This window comes from Megalops cyprinoides, chromosome 2 (genome assembly GCF_013368585.1).
Source record: "Megalops cyprinoides isolate fMegCyp1 chromosome 2, fMegCyp1.pri, whole genome shotgun sequence".
Lineage (NCBI taxonomy): Eukaryota > Metazoa > Chordata > Actinopteri > Elopiformes > Megalopidae > Megalops > Megalops cyprinoides.
Genome location: NC_050584.1, coordinates 21374469 through 21395803, shown reverse-complemented (window position 1 = coordinate 21395803; position 21335 = coordinate 21374469). Strand labels below are relative to the sequence as shown.

General features: G+C 39.9%; 2 protein-coding genes across 2 annotated transcripts; one reads left to right on the top strand and one right to left on the bottom strand.

The window, feature by feature from the left end:
- Positions 1 to 729: 729 nt before the first annotated feature.
- Positions 730 to 3595, top strand: mnx1 (motor neuron and pancreas homeobox 1). The gene is made up of 3 exons (XM_036518201.1): positions 730 to 1222; positions 2674 to 2834; positions 3308 to 3595. Exons 1-3 carry the CDS (start codon positions 730 to 732, stop codon positions 3593 to 3595), a joined length of 942 nt encoding a protein of 313 aa, XP_036374094.1.
- A 4962-nt stretch (positions 3596 to 8557) lies between these two features.
- Positions 8558 to 18094, bottom strand: nom1 (nucleolar protein with MIF4G domain 1). The gene is made up of 11 exons (XM_036522893.1): positions 16864 to 18094; positions 16647 to 16759; positions 16150 to 16345; positions 14438 to 14761; positions 13969 to 14079; positions 12993 to 13160; positions 12647 to 12768; positions 11864 to 11996; positions 10967 to 11098; positions 10616 to 10725; positions 8558 to 10073 (listed from the first exon to the last, which is right to left on the bottom strand). Exons 1-11 carry the CDS (start codon positions 17857 to 17859, stop codon positions 9896 to 9898), a joined length of 2583 nt encoding a protein of 860 aa, XP_036378786.1. The 5' UTR covers positions 17860 to 18094; the 3' UTR covers positions 8558 to 9895.
- Positions 18095 to 21335: the final 3241 nt, after the last annotated feature.

Here is a 21335-nt window from a genome sequence, read left to right as displayed (position 1 = left end):
TAACGTTTCCCAGCAATATTTCATCGGGCCTTTTTCCCATGTAAAATCGATCAACCACATCACTTTAATCGCAGTTTCACTCTTTGACAAGCGGGTAAATATGAATCCTTTGCGACTGACTCCAGAAAACTATAAATTACATCAAAATGCTTGAAATAACTTCAGATTTATTCCGTTATTTTTTTTAACTTTCTTTTATTTCAGATATGGTATTAAATGGCTCAGAGCACTCAAAAAGAGTTGCTTGTCGATTCTGCTATTTCTTTAGAGGCACCCCAAACCTACAATGTCTTATTTATAAGCTATTAATTAGTAGTCCAATACTCCACTTACTTTCGCGGTAATGACACATCCGAGCCATACGCATTAATTCAATTTGCTAGTCTCCTTGCGGATTTACGCATTCTAATCTGGTAAAATCTCATAGAAATTGAAATTAAAGGACAGCCCTTGCTGTCGGATCAAGGTGGGACGGGCCGGTCCAGGGAAAGGTATGCAAAGTAGCCACAATATTCACTATAAACAGACTGGGGATTGACCAATAGGACAACGCCCGGGCAAATACGCACAACCAATCCTCGCGGTAAGAAAGCTACAAGTGACAAGCAGAGTTCACCAGCTCACAGTTCAGGCAGGAGCGTAAGTTTAAGAAGTGGATTTGTAAATCTCTGACATTATTTTAAAACATTACAGCTTCATTTCTCCAAGCAACAGGGACCTGCAGGCCAGATGGAGAAATCCAAAAATTTTCGTATTGATGCGCTTTTGGCCGTCGATCCCCCGAAGGTGCAAACCTCGCCTTTGGCACTAGTAACCTCCTTATCCTCCTCTTCGCTTTCATCGTCCGGAAGTGCACCAGCTTCTGAGCTGAACACCAGCACCGACTCCTTAAGAACTGAGACCCCGTCTCCGCCGAGGATTTCTTCTTGTGGTTTGATCCCTAAACCGGGCTTCCTGAACAGTCCCCACTCCAGCATGGTCGGATTACACCCACAGAGCACCGCGGGCATTCCGCCCCAAGCTCTCTACGGCCACCCGATGTACACTTACTCAGCGGCAGCCCTTGGTCAGCACCCTGCCCTTTCCTACTCTTACCCACACGGTTCCCACCACCACCACCCCAGCGAGTCCATCAAACTTACTGCGGGAACCTTTCAGCTCGACCACTGGCTGCGAGTCTCTACAGCAGGAATGATGCTTCCTAAAATGCCAGAATTTAACCGTAAGTAGCACCCGGTTATGTTTTAAACTTGACTACATAACTTTTCTCCTTCTGCGATTGCTTTTAAGTTCTGACATTTCGTCTTGCTTGCGTGGTACTGGAGATGTTTGCTGTCGGTTTCTGGAGACGTGTTGAGCAAAAATACTGTACGCATAGAATACAAATTCACGTGCTTGTAAAACTACTTTGTATTTTAATGCACAGTACTATTTGCTTCCACGCTACTTACTTACTCACTACTTCCTTTAATAGAAAAGTATGTATGCACTTTTTACGTCGCTTTGGACAAAAGCATCTGCTAAATGAATAAATGTAATGTAAAAGTATTCTGTCAAATTTAAAATCTAACGTTAGGATTATTATGCTGATGCGTATATGAACAGAGCAGTTCCTTATTTATACTTTTAGTGCTGTTGGTGGGCCTTGTCTCCAAATAAAAAAATGCAGCTCATCTAAAATATAACACACAGTTTTTTATTCACAATCATTTTCTTATGATTGCACATATATTTATGTCTATATAACATAATGCAATACATTTAATGTTGTTAATGCTTACTGCTAGTATTGCAGAGGATTGTATGAATTTCAGATTTCGCCGAGAAAAACAGTGCTTTCATTGAAGAAATCTGAGCGAGAATGATGTATGTCCTTGGAGGAACTAAATGGACAGATAATGGACACTGGGAAAATGACAGTATAGTGCGAAAATCCGAGGCAGCCAACTGTTTGCACACGAGAGACTGGCTTTTTGTTCCATTTCATTTTAACAGATTTGTTCAAAACGAGGTGGCAAATAGCCTTTCCTCTCTCTAAATATCAGATTCTATGGAAATGTTACTAAAGCCACTGACAATGAGATGGCAAATTAAGCATGTGCCCAAGTTGGCAGTATTCCCACGTTTTTAGATAAAGGGTTGCTAGAATTTATACAATGTAATAATGCGGCTATTTTGAAATATGCGTGCAACACTTTTTTTGAAATTTGTTTAAACACTTTAGCTTGAGACTTTTAAATATGAAAAGTGAAGTATTTTAGTTTATAGGCTGGAAAATATGAATACGTGTGTGAATCTTAACACTGTCGCCGGTCATGCTTTCCAGTGAAAGTGGCCTCAATCAACTTTGGCACATACACTTAGAATCTTTCTATGATAGAATCTCCTTTTTATGGACAGTACATGTCGTGTACGTTGTGCAACGCAGCTAAAGCTAGCATTGGATTATATGTTTAATTGGTTATTGCTTATGTATATGTTTACATTTAAATTACCGTGTTATTTCAATTGACCTCATTACAGAGGTAGAGTGCCCTTGTTTGGAGGTTCATTTAAGGCCCGTACGACTGCATGCGCTTTCCAGGCAAATGCAATAACCACAATGCATGTTGGCTTTTCATTTTGTTTCTATCTCACAGCTGAAATTAACACAGTGGTTCTTTTTTTTCCCAGCTCAGGCTCAGTCTAACTTACTTGGGAAGTGCAGGAGACCAAGGACTGCGTTCACAAGCCAGCAGCTTTTGGAACTAGAGCATCAGTTCAAGTTAAACAAGTACTTGTCTAGACCAAAACGATTCGAAGTGGCGACCTCTTTAATGCTTACAGAAACACAGGTAAACCGAATAGCCTGTTTTGATTAAAAAAAAAATCATTTATGAGTTTTACCATCATGTAAGGTGTTGTTACAGACCCCCAGAGCAGTTAATATAAAACATTGCTTTTAGCTATCATTGGTCTATAGCCTACGTTTAATGACATTACGCATCCACACATAAGTTACATAGGCAATTTCTGCCATCCGCTACAATGACAACATATGAGTCCTCTCAATTTTATTGAATATTTACATACGTAATTCAATAATAAAATATATGTGTGGTTGATTTAAATGTGGTTAATTAAATTATGCTTGTATAAACAGGTATACAGCTTGTAATCATTATATATGAATATGACTGAGGAACAGCCATTTGTTATGTTTGGTGACAGCGATGCATTCCTCAAGCCTTAAGTGATCTTTTTTTGACGTTATATCTCTTGTCCTGACAAGCTTCTGAATATATTCCGGAAACGTTTTTGTTTTCAGGTGAAGATATGGTTTCAGAACAGGCGCATGAAATGGAAGAGAAGCAAAAAGGCGAAAGAGCAAGCAGCACAGGAGGCCGAGAAACAGAAAAGCAGCAAAGGCAGTCAGGATAAATCCGAAGGCCTGGACCAATCGGATTATCAGAAGATCGACTCGGTAAAGAGCAGCAGAATAAGAGATTTCAGAGACAGTGACGACGAGGAAGGGGATAATTTCCTGTACAACTCTTCAGATTGCTCATCGGAGGACGAGCGAAATCACACCAGTGAAATCAGTCCACAGCAGTGAGAGAACAAGGCGATGTGATAAACAGGTCTCTCGTATTTTTTAAAATGATTCTTTTACAGTGACTGTGCTTAAAAATATGTTGCATGTAAAAACTACCTGCAATACTCGTTGTGGATCATTATGTTTGACAAATGTAAAATAATTAACATCTACGGCCCGAGTGAGGCAACCAAGGAGGACGAAAAACGTTTTTATTTTTTTTTCCAGAATTACGTAACAAGATAGTAACAGTGTCAGCACACCTTAAAGTAGCATCGTCGTACTGACAGCAGTCTGTTACATCGCATGTTTTAATTCTGACAATGTTGTGTTTAATCAGGCTACACATTGCAATCAGTTCCGCGTCAATGACGGTTCGCCGTCATTACGAGCGAATATTTTGATTCGATATCTTAAAAATGTCAGCAAACTTGAAATGTTGGTAGTTGGTAACCACTGCGGTTTAGTTTTATTTTTTGAAACTCTTTGTGGTTGTTACATATCTGTAGTTGTATCACAAACAGTCTTCGTGCAGGAAAAATGTAACGTCTTTATTTTTGTACATTGTATTTATAAATATGGCTATACAAATGCATGCTAAATTATTGTTTAGCGGTTCCAATGGTGCAGATGATATAGAATAAATTTGTTTTATAAAACGCCTTTCAATCTCTGGATTTTAAACACTGAGGGAATAGACCCAGGCCTGCCTCTCACAAACTGAAGGTATGCTGAAATGTGTGTGAAATATCTAATTTAATGTAGTCTTGGCTGCGTATATGACGAACGCAGTTTACATTCCATTATGCAAACCCAAACAAAAAAGGATACATTCTTCTTCCTCCTCTTCTTCCTTTCTTCTTCTTCCGCTTCTTCTTCATTATCATTATTATTATGTGGATTAAGTTGTAATTACTCGCAGTAAAGTGTAATTATGTTCTCGTGCAATATGCCGATATGTCGAGGAATCTTAACTATCGGACTCTACGTCGACTCTACATCTACATCGAAATATGCAGAGGATGTATGCTGGTGCTTGTGGCGACATTTTATCTCTGTAATCTACGGATGTTTCCGTCCTCGTTTGCCAGGTCAGGTCCTGGGAATTGCTGTTAATAGCGCTGTCGAATCCGTGCAAATGTGCGGGAGAGCAAACAGACGCATGCAGTGAAACTGCAGAAACATTTCGCACCAGAACAGCAATGGGCTCATATTAATAAACCTTTGAAACGTGGCTCATCAATCACAGCACGGTTCAACACATAAGCGCACCCTGTTTTTGTCTGCATGAAATTCTCCGCTGGGCATTTGTTTATAATGTAAAAACATCGCCCAAGGAACGACGCAGGTAAAATCGCGTTTTTATGCTAAAATATTTGTAGGGTAGAGAACAGCCAAAATGACTCGAATTAACTTTTACACCAGCAACAAATTCTCCCAATGCGTCGCTGTATGTGTTTTTCTGTTTAGTTGAAAAATTTCTCCCGAGTTTCAAAATTTAACACTTTTAAAATTGAAGCAGAACCTCCACATCTGTTGCGTGTCCGTTTTATTTCTGATCATTGAAATCAACATCAAGTGGATTTAAAGGAGTGTCATGTTCTATTTGTTTATGTTGTCAGCAGGCCTTAGAATAAACGGGCTGTTTTTAAGAAGAAAATAACATTCACATTTAAAAAGCACCTAAAGTGGGACATGTGCTTATTTGCTGAGCATGCATGCCCTACTTACCACCCTCCAAATGAAAAAAAAACATAATTATTCATTAGATAATTTTTAAAATTATAATTTTGACATTCAACGAGATCATAAGATCACAAGTACACCTTACAATGTTTTATTATTCATACTATTAATAATATTATTGATAGTGACAATTTATCACGTGTGTTTATTTGAACTATAAAAAAATTATATATATAACTGAGAAGAAAGGCAACACCCTCCGCAGCTTGTATGAAAGGGCTATTTTAATTGCTGCGCTGCAATGTAATTGAGGCCAATTTAGCAAAAAACGTCGTTTCCAGCTTTATTAATAAAAGTCAGCTTTATCTCGCCAATAAATGGAATGATCTATTTGGTCTTTGCCAAGAATCACTCCTTCAGATCAATTAGAGCAAATTTAAATATAATCACTATCTCATTCATTTTAGCTTCGGGCAATGGAGAACAATTCATTTGGTCCGTGTAACTAGGTGGCCTTTGTATTTAATCTGTGCGTTACTGTTGAGACCATTTGACTGGGCCGAGTTTTAATTAATCATGAATGTATCTGACACTGGCTTTTTGCCCATTTGTGATGTACGGTTGGTTTTCAAGCAGGATTTCACTGCGATCATGGTTGGGACCTGTTTTTTTTTGTTGTTTGTTTTTGTTTTTTTTAGACACTTGCCATTGTCCTTCATGTGAGGTTTTTTCTATTATATCATCTTTGAATATGCCAAACCTAGAATTTCACCCGGTTATGCTTAAATCGAAATGTAGATTTTTTCATGCATTTAATGATTTATTTCTATATTTAAATATTGCCCTTTCAAGGTGTCACTCAGAGTAACGAAATGGCACTTAAGAGTTGACCATTGAGTTACAAACTTGGGAGAGCGTTACGTTTTTTTTTTTTTCTGGTGGTAGCAATACACTGGGGAGTTCGTATGATCTCTACTCAGCCTTACTCTTCGTATGCACTATTGTAAATCGTTCGGGATAAGAGCGTATAGTGAATGCCTAAATGCAACGTTATTTGTGTAATGATGGAGAAACATACTTTACATAATACACATGGTTCAAAATAATTACTACAACAATGTGAAATCATACAACACGTAACACAGGAAAAATATTTTAAAGTGCATCGACTGCCTGAAATTTGCAGTGTTCTTGTACAAACATTTTTTGCCTCGCAGACATGATTATTTCGCATTTATTCTATTAATGATGTTTTTAGTGTATTTCAGTCCGCACTTCTTTCCTATATGCATATACATATATGTACATGTACATTTCAGCATGTGCCTGTTGGAAAAACCTGACGTTCACGAACTTGTAATGTATTTCCTCTCGCCATCTGGCAGACCAGAATATTTTTATCTTGGTAGTTTTGTGTAGAACATTTGTGTACATGAACCTTTCAACCTACACTAATGTTACTATACACATTGGTAACACAAAATTATCATGATTTCACTCATATACGACTGAAGCTGAAGAAAACTGCAAATTAATGTATTATTTAATCCCGTTTCAACATTTTGATAGCATGGCAAAAATGTAAAAAAAAAAAAAACCCTCGAATCTATTCACATATTTACTTATTTAAAGATGTTTGAACTCTTTTGGTAGAGTGGGAACTCTCCAGCTTGGTCTGCTGCTTAAAACAGCGTTTCAAAACGCGGTCATGGCTTATGCGGAATGTACCATTATTGCACAGCCAGTTCGTCTAAGGGGTATCAGTTATTGATTGAAGTGTAATTTAGCAAACTGCTAGTTTGCCCAGCTGTGGGAATACAAAGAAAGTGACCCGCGTTATCTACTCATCGACACCTCCCAGCGAGGGACAAGGGGGACTTTTTTGGAGGGTGACATTAAGTCAACAAGGGCCAAGCCCTTTCATCGGGGGAAAGGAGGCGAGGTCACTCTCAAACTGGTGTCAGTTATGGTTTGTTTCCATAACACATCAAAAGGTCATAGTGGGGGCGATATCAATCTAGTTGAGGCAATTACACATCAAAAATAGACACCTGCAAAACAATAGTCTCATTGACCTCTTCATGTACCTATTTGTTTATTTATTGATGTTTATCTTTACAGCATGGCTGTCTCCATGCTTGTCAATTCTCTCTTTTGTCTGAGGTGACCTGACAGTGATTACAGCAACACTTACCAGTCAGCAATTAGCTAAATGTACATTGCCTGTGTTTATGGTTTCAGTTACTTTGAAGGGTTGGTGCAAGAAGCCTTTGTGGAATTCAACTGTTTTTTTCAATGCGTTTCACTTTTTAACATAATGTTTCAGAAAAAAAATTGACCACATATTTTGTACAAATGTCTACTGCGAGTCATGTTTATGTATTTGACAGTAACATGCCATATTAACAGCTCATAATATGGCACATTCATTTTAAAGAAAAGCCCAAATTAAATTTTAATGTAAGGCAACACAAAAATCACTGCAAATTTGTAATTCAGTTATGCTCCCAAACCCCTCACTCTTAAACGGGAAGTAGTAAGAGTCATACACAAAAAAGGCGACCACGCTCATCTCACAGATCTTGTGTCACAGATGGGAGAATAATGTTCACTTAGGCCAGCGTGAACCGTGCCTGCCCTGCTTCGCTGCTTGGATTGATGTGGCCGGATTGATGTTGATGCCATTGGTTACCAGTTTCAGGCATCAAATGCAATGGCGCAGCTCTGCTATGCTAACACATGCTTGTTACATCAGCAACCAAAGAGCTTTGTGTGTATTGGTGTGTCATTATATGCATGCATGCTCCTCATAGCAAAAGACAGCATACCAGAAAAACATTGGTGATTACAACCTGGGCTATAGAAAATCATCAATATTAAAAGCTAGCCAACTGTGTAATTGTGTACAAATTATACGAACACTGTGCATAGATAAAAACGTGCAAGAAAGATGCATTCAAAGTATTAGAGTTTCATGTGCCAGGCATACAAAAAAAAAACATTTTAACCCCTACCTTGACAAGTTCCAATGGTGCAAACATCTGTCCCCACTAACTTTGAGCCTGAAACTCTGCAGACTATTAAGACTGTCTCAGAACATTCCTCATGATGGTTTCAACATGGTTTACATACGATCACAAGTATTTTAGGCACCACTGAATTTGATTTTGCACAAAATGTGTGGTAACAGTTTCTGCACCACCCCAATACACTGTTACAGGTATTACTTATACATAACTCGTAAAGAAAATACACATAGTGAATTACGCAGACAATCGTTAATGGAAAAGTTTGACGTAGGATTAGGACCTTTCTCAACTGCGCCTCCTAAAGGCTTATTGAAGACCTGACGTCAGTATCCCTTTAAAGGGGAAATGAACACTAATTTACAGTCTTCATTCACTGACATGCCACCTCATACCAATTCCTTCTCATTTGTACTTCACTCAATTCCCTTAAATAGCATGAAAGGGAATATTACTCACCAAACACACACTTTCCCTCCCCTTTGTAAATACCAAGGAAGTGAATGAAAGAAAACAAACAGGAACTATTTGATACTGTGCACAATGGGGCCGAGAGTGGAAGAGGCTGTTTGCTTTAGACTGTGACTCTAATCTGCCATGTTAGTGGTAACACTTGAGAGACCACCAGGGGGGATCTCTTAATCTATGGAAATCACTGGGTTGATGTGGATAACGTAGATCTACGTGACACATCCTATGTCAATTCTGCTGCAGGTGACTACGCTCACTAGCTCAAGAGAATTCTGTTCACCATCACACATTTCAATTAAAACGAAAAAGACAAAATACTGCAATTTCACAGCTTTCTTTTAATGTGATCACAAACCGCTTGGCTTGACTGAGAAGACATTGTCAGAGAGTGATGAACAGAGTAAAACCTTCACACCTACATAACCCTGCAGCTGACCAAGGTATTCCACATACTGGTCTCTGTGTGCTGTACTGTCAAAAAATAACGACAGTCTTACAGCCCACACGCATGAGTTCTATGATTTACGTATAAAATTAAAATGTGATCATCATCTGTATATATACAACCTTGATGACAATCACTTCACACCTTTTCATAGAAGGTTGTCCTTTGATGCCTGAATGTGTCTAAGTCATGCAGAAGGTAATTCATACCTTTTTCATGTTCAGTGAATTTGCCTAAGATACCAACTACCTTTCAATGATGCATATACTACCAGTGTTTTTTAAGTACTCACTCCTGGAAATGGAACCTATTCAAATCAGTTGCTGGGAAACTTATATGAAACAAAAAATACTGTTGCGGCACGGATTTGTTTTCAGACCCAGGTCTGGCAGGAGTTACTGTATGTTTTTGCTAATAGTCTTTATTAATTTCCGTGACAGTCCCTTACTAACACACATCCAGTCCTCTCTGAGGAGTTCTTCAGGGGCTAAAAATATCAATCGGGTGGTTCCTCCCTGTGAAAACTCCGGTTTTTTGAGTCCCTGTCTGCATTTCAGAGGGAACGCAAACCAAACAAAAGCCCAAAAGGGGGCGGCAAGCGGATTCAACCCAAATGTGTCCGATAAAGAAATTTCAGATCATGTCTTGTGCTGCCGAAGGTTTCAGGCCTTTTTTGCCTCTCTGTTGTGCGCGCTACAGTTTGAGTTTGGCATCCTTGGCCTCCATGGCCTTTGCGGCGACCTCCGCTCGCTCGGACAGCAGTCGTGCTTGTTCAGCTGTTCCTTGTGACTGCACATTCTTCAGCAGGAAGTGACTGATGAACAGCTTCAAGCCCTCTCGCAGCATTCCGAGCTTCGGGATTCCAGAAATCCTGACAGAGACAATGACTGACATTGATTCCCTATCCTTTTATCCCTATGGTCTTAACAAAGACATAGATGTGACAACTACTTCAGACAAATTTATCAACACCAGAAAGTGACAGTAATTTGAGACAGAGCTGTCAGAAACTATATAAAAATACAATTGTACACACCATTTGCAATGATACCCCACAAAACATATTGAGAATATATTTTAGAGAATATATTTATTACCTCAATAAATATATCTAAAATATGTTAATTATCCCCCTTATCGGTATATTGCAATACATTTCTGATTTATATTAAAATATTTTAATTATATTTCCAATATGTTCTTGGGCTGAACAACATATTTCTTAGCAAACTACAATATATTTCATTATATGGGAAAATCAAGGAATACTGGCCTGCAAAACTACTTTTGTCAAAATTCAATCCATTGTTGAGTTTTAAAAAAAAAAAAAGGCCAATTTTTTGGTTTGGCAAATTGGCTTCAATAACACTCCTTAATAAATGAACAAACATGTCTTTCACTTTGAACATTTACCTTCCAAATATATTTGCAAGCTCTTCAGGATCAGTATCAGTCAGAAGTTTACTCAACACTTGCCGCAAGAATCGAACTTTCGGTTTGTCCAGCTCGCCAAACTCTATAGCCTGTATCAGAGAAGCATGGGAGAGTGTCCGCAGATGAGGCAGACTACATGACATGAACATATAAACCACTAAGAAAAAGCCAGGAAAACATGCATTCACATTGGGTTTTACACTGAGTAACAACAGAGAAACAATCCACTACGCACAACCCCGCACAACCACAAGCAGACTGAATGACTACAGTCAGTTCATACACAGTGCTAGTATCTCTCGGTCTATGACTCATGCGTGACTGACAGACCTTCAGGATGGAGAGGGAGAGGGACTTCTTCTGGACAAGGCGCACTACCAGCTGGACGAGGTTACTGAAGCTACTGCCGGAGAGGCTCGAAAGGTCCTTGAACTTGTCCCATAGACTGAATTGAAAGGTCATCTGGTGATAGACATGACACCAAAGTCATGCTTTAATTCCTCAAGACTGAAGGTTTCATTACACATTAGATATCCACACTTCAGCTGGATGGAGGGGTACTGAATAAGTTCAGCAAATCAAGTCATAAAAACCAGTTGACGATCACGGTATCATTATGCCTTTGATTAATCCAAACCGCCTTGGTAAAACTTGGAGAACAGAAAACATTTTGAGCACAGAATTCTAAGCAATTCAATGATAATAACAGGAAAGAATGGGATCAGATGTGATACCACAAGGAAGGCAGGAAGTGAGACTGACCCCTCTTTGTTTGATCATTACACAATATGAGGGGTAAAAGACTGATTCCTCAACAACAGCTTCCCTATGGCTTCATTCACAAAATAACAGCTCTATTCCCTTCATCTGCACTGGGCCTTATTCTCAGCCTTTAATGATAAAAGCAAGTGATACTTAAAAAAACATCATTCAAATTTCAGGACAAAACTCAGTACAGTTATATTAACAATAATCCTACAGCTCACTTCTTAACTGAATAAGTGAAGAGCCCTGCAGCTCACTTAATTAATTACTGCGTAATTTATTTTGACAATGTTTTGATGCATGACTCTGATGACCCATGTGTCCTGTAACCCAGCCATCTTTTTGTCCCTTTCATTTTGTGTTTGGTACATTTTACCAAATACTTTTATTTACCACTTAGTATGAAACACACACGGCATGGCTCTCTTTATGGGTAGTCACCGCCATCTTAGACGCCAGTACCTGAAAGCGCCTGTCATAGGAGCAGAACTTCTCCCCCAGGACCGCGTAAAAGGCATTGAAGGTTTTCTCCTGCAGGCAGCAGTCCATCAGCACATGGACAATCTCTCGCTCCTGCTGGTCTTTCAAGCCAAGCCTGTGGGAAGAAAAATGGCAAGAAAGACGCATGAGGGCTTGGGGGAATTGGCATTAATCATTTAGGTTAAGCAATAAAACAATTCAGACTATGAACTGCACATAAATAAACAGACAAATTATGCAGTCCAAATGATATCACCTTCTTCATCAACGGCTAAGTGCTCTTAATCACAAGACTTTTTTTGTTTTGTTTCAGCTCACTGAATGGGTTTTAATGGAAAAAAATGTGAAACATAACCACAACAATGAATTACATAAATAAGAGATGCAAATTAAGGATGATTTCAGTGATATCTACTGGTATTAACATTAACATCCTGCCTACAAAAACAGATCTCAACAATGAAAAGTCCTCCACTCCATTATTTAACGACAAGTAGTACACTACAGCAGAAGCTAGGACATAGAAATGCAGCTTGTAACTATAAAAACAGCAAAAAAGGACTGTTATAAGGAAACAGTGAAGGAGGTCTTCGAGTGACATTGCTGTTGCCAAATAACAGTTCCTTTATGGAAGCTTTCATACTCACAAGGCTCCATTTCTCATGGATTTATCCTGAACTACTTGAGCACCACACTACCACACTGCTAGACTGATTGTTTGCTGAGACATTGCATTATGAACAAGAAGCTAGGAGATATTCACACCTCAAAAGTTTCTCAAAGGCATCCAGGTAATCCTCACTGGTCATGAGAACACAGAAAATATTTCGTCTGATATCAGTATTCATCCTCTGCTTCCGGGCCAGATCCAAGACCGTGGCACTGAACTGAAAGAGAACAGTAGTTAAGAATGAATTTATGAAATGTAGCCATGAGGCTCCGAGTTTGCACTTTTGAGTAAAAGGGCTTCAGTCATGAAACAGTTACAATGACTATCATCTATAGTATTGATATATGGCCTTAAGTTCACATGAACCTGACTCCACAAGTGACATATCGAGCTGTTCCAGACTACAGCAGTGACCAGATGGGATTTGGGGGGGGGGGGTACCTGTCCTCCAGAGGTACTCTGCTGCTGCTTGTTTCCAGAGTCACCAATCATGGGGGCTCCGCTCCAGGACGATCCCACGATCCACCAGCGGCCCACCTGCTCGGCTGCCAGCAGGTTCTCCAGCGTCACACGCAGCTTTGTATCACTGCCACCTGAGCTGTTGTGGACCTGAGGACACAGCGAGGTGCACCTTCAGCCAGCTCCTCCCTGCCCGAGCGTCAACAGCATGTGCTATAACAGCAGCACACTAATCCTCCAGTCAGGTACAAACACAGTCCATCTCAATCTGCATTACAGACACGCATGACAAAAGCACTGGGCATGCTACGGCTACTAGGACAAATATTAAAATGTTCCAAGTACTGACTACTCTATTTAGAACTGTTTGCATAAACCACATCATATGGAACCTCCTGCCTCCCTGCTAGTCTTTTCCATTGCCCTACTGAGACTGAGCAAATAAACAGCAGGCAGAGACTGAAAAAAAAAAAACTTTGCAAAGTACATGCATTATGGACAACAGCAGAGGGATTTGTTCTGCTCTTCTGGTCAGGAAAATAACGAGAGTAGTGCAAAGCTGACCTCAACCCTTCATATGACTATGCCAAGCAGCATGTTCTGTGGGACAATGCCCTCTGGTGGTACATCTCTATTCTTAAAATCTCAGATTTGCTGGGAAACACTTGCTTTGGAAATTAAATGAAAACTTAAAGGCTAAAAATGTATGTCCAGAGAAAACATGAAAAGCCTTACACCAGCAATTGTGTGTGTAAAATATGTATGGTTGTGTTTAACAGTTGCATGGACCTGTAGGGATAGCATGTGGCGTAGCGTCTTGCGCCCAAGGTTTAAGTGCCAAGCTCCAGGTAAGACACTGCCTTTGAATCCTTACACATACTACTGCATGGGTAACAACTGGATGAGAACAAAGACTAAAGAAATAAGGAGGGCAGCAGGAGGGGGAGAGGGAGCTCACCAAAGTCCTCTGCAGCTTACGCAGTCTCTCCACAGGCTCAGGATCGTAACCCGGGATCTTCCTCATGTCATTATTCTTCAGAGCCAGCATGGTCTCCAACATGAAGCGTACCTTCACAAGTGCACACAGCAATGATTTTTACACATACATATACAGGTACAGTACCAGTCAAATGCTTGGACACACCTACTCATACAATGGTGTACATATATGTTTTTCTTTATTTTTACTATTTTCCACATTTTAGAATAATAGTACAGAAATCAAAACTATAAAACAACACAAATGAAATTATGCAGTGACCAAAAACATATTAGACAAATCAAAGTTTATATCTTATATTGTTATATGGTAGATTATTCAAAGTAACGTACACAAATTAACACGCAAATTATGTACACATATAAATACACACAAACACACACACAAACGCACAGCAACACTGTTGTATGAAGGAGAAACGCGGTACCCTGGATTGGTCCTGGAACTTTGCCCCCAGGCTGTTCGCCTTGCGCTGGGCCTCGGAGATGAGCTCTTTCAGTGACGTGGCATCGTCCTTCCGCAGAGCGAAGCCCACGTTTTTCAGCACAAACAGAATGAGCTCAATGTCCCTCTCTGTGAAGGACGCGGTGAGCTTCTTCAGAATGTCAAAAATCAACAGGGCGTGTACCACGTGGAAGTTGTACAGGTGAGCCACGATGGCAACCAGGTTGTCGCACTCTTTCCCTTCACTGGAAGACCTGTACACCTCTTCAAACCTCCGAACCACTGTTTCCAAAAACTGAGCACCTACCTGCAAGACAGCACAGCCACAGGAGCTTAAACGTTTATTTTTTATTGCCAAGGTACTAAAGCAATTTTGGTTAAGATATTCAACAGTGAGCCTCTGACCCATTTCTGTTTTACAAATACGACAAATGTGTTACACTTTTCTCTATAATGCAGTAATCACAACCACTGCATTATAAAGAAATGATACACACTGTTCCACAGGAAATCAAGGAAGCCCTGTCACAGAAACCTGTTGATGACAACCGAAACTGATGAATGCTCCAACTCCAATTATATAAAGAAGCACATCAGAACAATCCGGCCTATATACCATGATAAATAAGCATTATTTACAAATGCACTAAACAAAAGTTTAATGCTGTTGAGTGTGATGCGGCTGTACCGTGGAAAAATAAACAATTACACTTATGGCCATATTAGAGTCAAAAACGCTGTAAATGTACCACTAGTGTGAAACAATTAAGAGGCAGACTGCATCATCTGCTTGGCATTAATCAAAAGCTGCATTACCTTATAAAGGAGCTGAGCTGAAGATAAGGCACACAGACCCCACTAGATAAACAAATTCATGACTAACGATTTTCCGCGGGTTAATGGTTACACCATCTCCACACAGAAGACCTGTTTTATTCACACAGCATGTTTATTCTCTTTCATCAAACACCTAGAAGAAAGGACGGAATCTTTCTCTCAGCTGTGTTGTTATTGGTGCAATTCCTTGTGAACCCTTTGGTTCCGTGGGAATAGAGTGAGATGAACCGCCTCGCAAAGGTCAGTTCCTCTGACACTGCCAGTCCCATCATTCTTTGCAATGAATCCAATTCTATCATTCAGCCACATCAACATGAAACCCCTTTGGACAGCCAAGTCTTATTCAGTCTCCTCAACTCACACTTCTGCTGTTTTCTGCAACTTTCCACCGACTTCAGTACAGGTGGTATATATAATACATATACATACACATATAACATATTATACATATACATATAACATATAATATGCCATAACATAATAAGTGAATGTTTATGGTTAATGTGTTGTATTTTAATTTTCCATTAAAGTGAATGAGAAAGGAACGTTTCTTGACCTTACCAATCAACACGGGACCCAAAAAGAATAAGTTACAAATATTCCAAGTATTCAATCCTCCGTTAAAAAATGTTTTTGGTTGTGAAACTTGAGCTCCCTTGTTTGGCTCTCTTCCTAATGGGCAAATTTCTTTATGCAACAGAACAATGTAAAGTCAAAAAAAAGATACTGAATGAAGGCTCAAAAGCTTGCCACAGTGTGACACCACATTTGAACTCCTCGGCTTTCTCCTGATGATGCTTTTGGCTTTAAAAGCACTAACCGGTCTGGTTACACTGCCCTAGAGGGGAGCCGGCCTACCTCCAGCCCCACGGTGTGTTGAAGAACGCTGACCAGCAGGACGTGCTCCATGAGAAGCCTGTCGGGCATCAGAGCTGGAGTCACGCAAGCCGCCAAAAGCACCTCCGTCAGTGTGTCATTCATGTCCTTTCTACTGTGACTCATGTACAGCTCCTCCAGCTGGCTGCTGATGGAGGCCAGGTTGGGCTCGCTAAGCCTACCACGCACAGACAAAAGCAGCAGTTAGGGTCCAACTTTTCACACCTGTCATACACCTTTCCATATTGTGTTATCACTGTCAAAGCATTACCAATATAGGGGGAAGGGGACATGGGGAATTTAGTTCCATCCCTGAATTGGTGGAGAAAGAATGTGGAAGACAATCCATCTATTACAAAGCATTACTTTTTCCTTTCCTTCTTTTTTTAATAAACAATGACTTCATCATGCTGGAAGAAAGCATGCGAATGTGCTTAATGAAGAGCAAGAATGCAATTCGCTGTGGTTTAAAACTGTACCTGTTGACCAGCCCTTTCACATTCCTCTTGAGTCTCTCCAGTTCAACTTTTCGCTTGCCATCCACCGCCTCTCTCAGGTGAGGGGGCACGTACTTCCCGGGTGCGCTGGTGCTCTAAACATTCAAGACAATTAACTACATTTTCTGCATGTGCTACATTAGGAAACATCACATTCATTTTAACCAGATTATGTACTCAATGAATAGTTTTTAACTACCTTTTGAGTTGCAGAATCATCTTGTCCATCCACTTCCCTCGTCTCTTCCATATTGGTAATTTCTTCCTCCTCCTCCTCCTCCTGATCTTCAGTCTCGCATTCAGACCCTCCGTCACTGTCATCCTCTGCTTCTTCATCTTCCTCCTCCTCTGCTTCTTCATCTTCCTCCTCCTCCTCCTCTGTAATAACATCCATTTCATCCACAACTTTGTCGCTGTCAATGTTGTCACCGCCGTCACTAGCGCTGTCATCCTGCTCTTCCCCGTCGTCAGATAATTCAGACTCGCTATCCTCCAGCTTCTTTAATTTCTCCTGAGCATCGGCCACTTCCATTTCCTCGTCACTCTCAAACATCCCTGAACCGGATGCTCCAGGCTCAAGAACTCCCAAAATGTAGTCCAGTCCGTCGGCAGCAAATGACTGAGGAAGTGTCTTTTTGTTTTTCCTCTTGTTAAGGCCAAGATATCTTTCCAGTTTCTTGATTTCCTTGTCCTCCGCAGCGTTTGCTTCCAACAGCGCCTGTTTCCTAGTTTCTTGCAATCTGCTCTTCTTTTTGGTCCCTTTCTTCGACACAGTTTCTTTCGATTGGTTTCGTGGTTTATTATTTTGTACACCTTCTGCCTTTGCATTTATGTTTCCATTTTTCTTAGGTTTTGCTTCCGGACCTTTTTTCGAATGGTCTTTCACCACTGTGGCTTGGCCACTTTTACCGGTGGTTACCTTCTCACTTCCACTCCCCTCGGAATTTGCGGTAATAGTCTGATTGAGGTGTTTGTTCCCTTCATAGTAATTTTTCATTTTAAGCTTCTTCAGCTTTCGTTTTTCTTTGCGCAGCTCTTTTCGGCTTTTCTTTCTGATAATCGTGTGTCCACGATTCTCTCCATCTTCAGCAGAACCTATTTTACTTTGGACAAATTCGTCCACTGAGATCATATACTTCTGTAATTTCCCGGTGTCCCCTTTTCCTTTCCACTTGCCTTGTGCTTTTCTCTTCATTTTGGTTTTAAACTGGACAGGAGGATTTTCTTATGAAAAACACGTGAATTCTGCCATTGCAGTCAACGTTAGTAAAGTTGTATCAGGCAAGCTGACTGACAAACATGCATAGCAACATTAACGGTGGTATTTAACAACAGTTTTAGGTTGCCTATATTTTATTCTGAATATCAAAACTGATGAAATTCCATTCCGGAATACTGGTTTACTCGCATCTTTCTAAGCCTCACATGCTTTAGACGGGCGCCGCCATGAATCGAACCAAACAGGAAACTCTCACCAGTATTAACGCCTATTTCCGCGTCTCTCATATTGACGCCGTAAATCGCCATCTTTGGAGGGACCATATTATGATCACACCATTCCGTCAGGCTGCGTATGTTGTTATTGTTATAGACCATATGTGTTTACCTTTGAATGTGAATTTTAAGTTATGAATCAGCAATAAACACATAATGTTGAAAGTGAAGATCATCCCGAGATGCTGTCGACTTTCAATAAATCGCTTGTGCAGTGAGCAACATGCCGACTTCCAAGTGAGTCGTACATTGACGTTAGTATCCGTTCGGCTTCTTTTCCATTGGTCTATATGTACTGCCAATCATGTTAAATACAAAGACCAGACAAGTTTATCATCTGCGCTAATCTGCCGATCCAGACTATTGATTGCGTATCGGGACAGAATTCAGGAAACCAGTATAGATATAAAAATGTGGAACTGATCGTCGCGTAAACTGCATTTGGAAGGATGTATTCATCAGCATTGGTAACTAAACTAATCACCTAAACCAGACTTGTTATGAATACATCTCTGGACCATGGAAAAAAAAAAAAAAAAAATCAGTCTTTAATACAGCAATGGGTAGGATTTGGCCTGGGATGGGTAAACTAATACCAGATCAGAAAATGTACACTATGTGCCTAGTTACATTACATGCATTTAGCAGACGCTCTTTTCCAGGGCGACTCCCAGCATAATAGAACATAAGTGTGTCAATTAGATTTAAATGAGCACTGTGTCAGACCAGGCTAACAACACTCCCAGACCTTGAGCATGTGAGCATGACACTACTCGAGCCCTACCACAAGTTAACAGTTCATGTACCTAACAGCTCATGCTACAGGAATTGTGGACCAGAACCAGGAATATGAACGACAACTCATTTTCCGGAGAACCCCCTCTGAAGTGCAGACAGATTCATACTGTATAAAAGCAGACTGTATACTGTATGTTTCACAGCAAGAGGTGACAGAGCATAATTATGTTATGACCTATAAAACTGTATTAAGAAGAGAAAGATGTACATTATGGCATTTCTCGTATCCATGACAAAGCACTAACGTTTCAGTCGATGTGTCTGCCATGCTCCTGTCGCAACACACGAAGGCCACTTCAACCTCACATTTGCACTCAGCATCATCCCATCAATGTCTTCCTCTGAAGGAAGATATGTGGCTTTGAGTCTGACATTTTTGTGAAATGGAAAACATGAAGCAATTTACAATTCAATAGCCCAACGCAGCGTTATCCTCTATAAACTAATTTAGTAATTTGAAAAAAGGGCATGATGCTGAGCCCACTGATGAATACGTTAGGTAAACACACCATGGTCACATTAGGTGAACAAATCTGAACAAGCTGTTTGCCACAGTTAATGGGTTCTGGGTGGCTTGACACTGCCTGTCAATTTGTTACCTTCTGTTGGTTTGTATAGGACAGCCACCATTAACCTCTAGACCAAAACACATCAGTGTGGTAAATGCAATCTGACAACTAACTGTGCATCTTTTGTGCTGCAATCCATATATATATATTAACTCATTAACCCCTGGGTGGCCTGTATCAAGTGGTACATGTACCATATGCACTAGATAAAGGTACAGAGATAGATGTACTTCTCCTACTAACTTGTACATATGTTTGTCTTCTTTTCACAGGACCTGTGTGAAAACAAGGTGCCTTATCTCAAGGTTTTTTTTAATCCTGTCAATAAAATTTCTGATCAGAGTTCTGAACTGCTACAGCACTCTGCCTGCAGTGAGTCGCTTTGCCTCCAGGGGGCATAAAGTCTCCAGTTCACCCAGACACATTTTCACCAGAATGTGTGTACCACAGTGATATCTGGCTGAATGATACTGAAGATTTGTTTGAGATCGCAAGGCATAAGGGGGAAATGACAATCAAGAAGGCCTTTAAACACAAACAAACAAACATTAAGAACAACACAAGCAAAAAGCCATTAACTGAACCTAAAACATTTTGTGTGGGGGAAAAACTGAGCATTACAATGATGCCTCAATCTCAACCCAAGAAAAAATTTTCAGCAATTTTGAAGTGATCAATTAATGCCAGGCTTCCATCAGATGACTTCCATCAACTGAAATTTTTATGGTGTTGCTGTTTTGTTATATTGTTTTTAGTAAGGAGATTTAAAGCAGATGACAAAATTATTGTCATCTGCTTTTTTATTTTTATTTGCATCTTCTTATTAACTAAAAGAAAGAATGCAATTATTAATGTAGAAATTAAAGTATAAACAGCTTTAAATGGATCTGACAATGATATCAAATGGCCTGACACTGGTGAATATGAAGCATATGATGCATATGTTGCTGAATTTCCTGTATAGAGTGCCCTACGGTGTTGTCCATGCATAAAATATACCTATCTCTACAGGAAATCTGAAACGGATATTTGCACTTATCTGCAAAGCAGAACAGTGAGCATTGCTGTTGACAGAGTGGTTGCCAGGTGCTTCTTGTGTTACCCTATCACTGAACCAAACATCCCTCATTTGTAGCTGTTTTTATAGATTTTCTACCATACCTTCACTCACTCCCAAAATAACAAACAAGTAACTAATTAATATAGCAAGGCATATTTTCACAAATGAATATAATTCAATCTTCTACTAAACCTCCATTGCTTGCTTAATTAATTAGTTGTCTAATGAGACATTAATTCTATATTTATTGTCTTTTCCTCATCCTTGCTTTGCGGTCGTGGTGAGCTGATTACTGAATGTAACCAGCTCATTTATTATAATAAATATCAGTACTTTGAAGGGGACATGCCTATGCTACAAGATCAGTAAATGTCACACTTTGTTTTAACTAAGGAAATACAGTTGCGTAAGTGGATTTATTTTTGAATCTCATCAGCATACACACACGCACACACAGTAATTTCGAAATGTTCCCATTGAAGAACGCTTCGATTTCCTCAATGTATTCGTTCAGTACCCCGTTTAAAATATATGTTCTCACAAAACATGGAATCCTTTCCCCTGTTCCCCTCCGATGATCAGAAAATCCCCGTACTTTTTGAATCTCTACACAAACTGTTGGAGCACTGATCATAGACCAGCAATCTTCCCGCTGGCCGAGTCGCGTCATGTGTCGCACGATTATGACCGTTATTATTTCGCAACGTTCCGAGTCGAGGAATGATGAAGTCATTTATTTTGAGGCGTTTT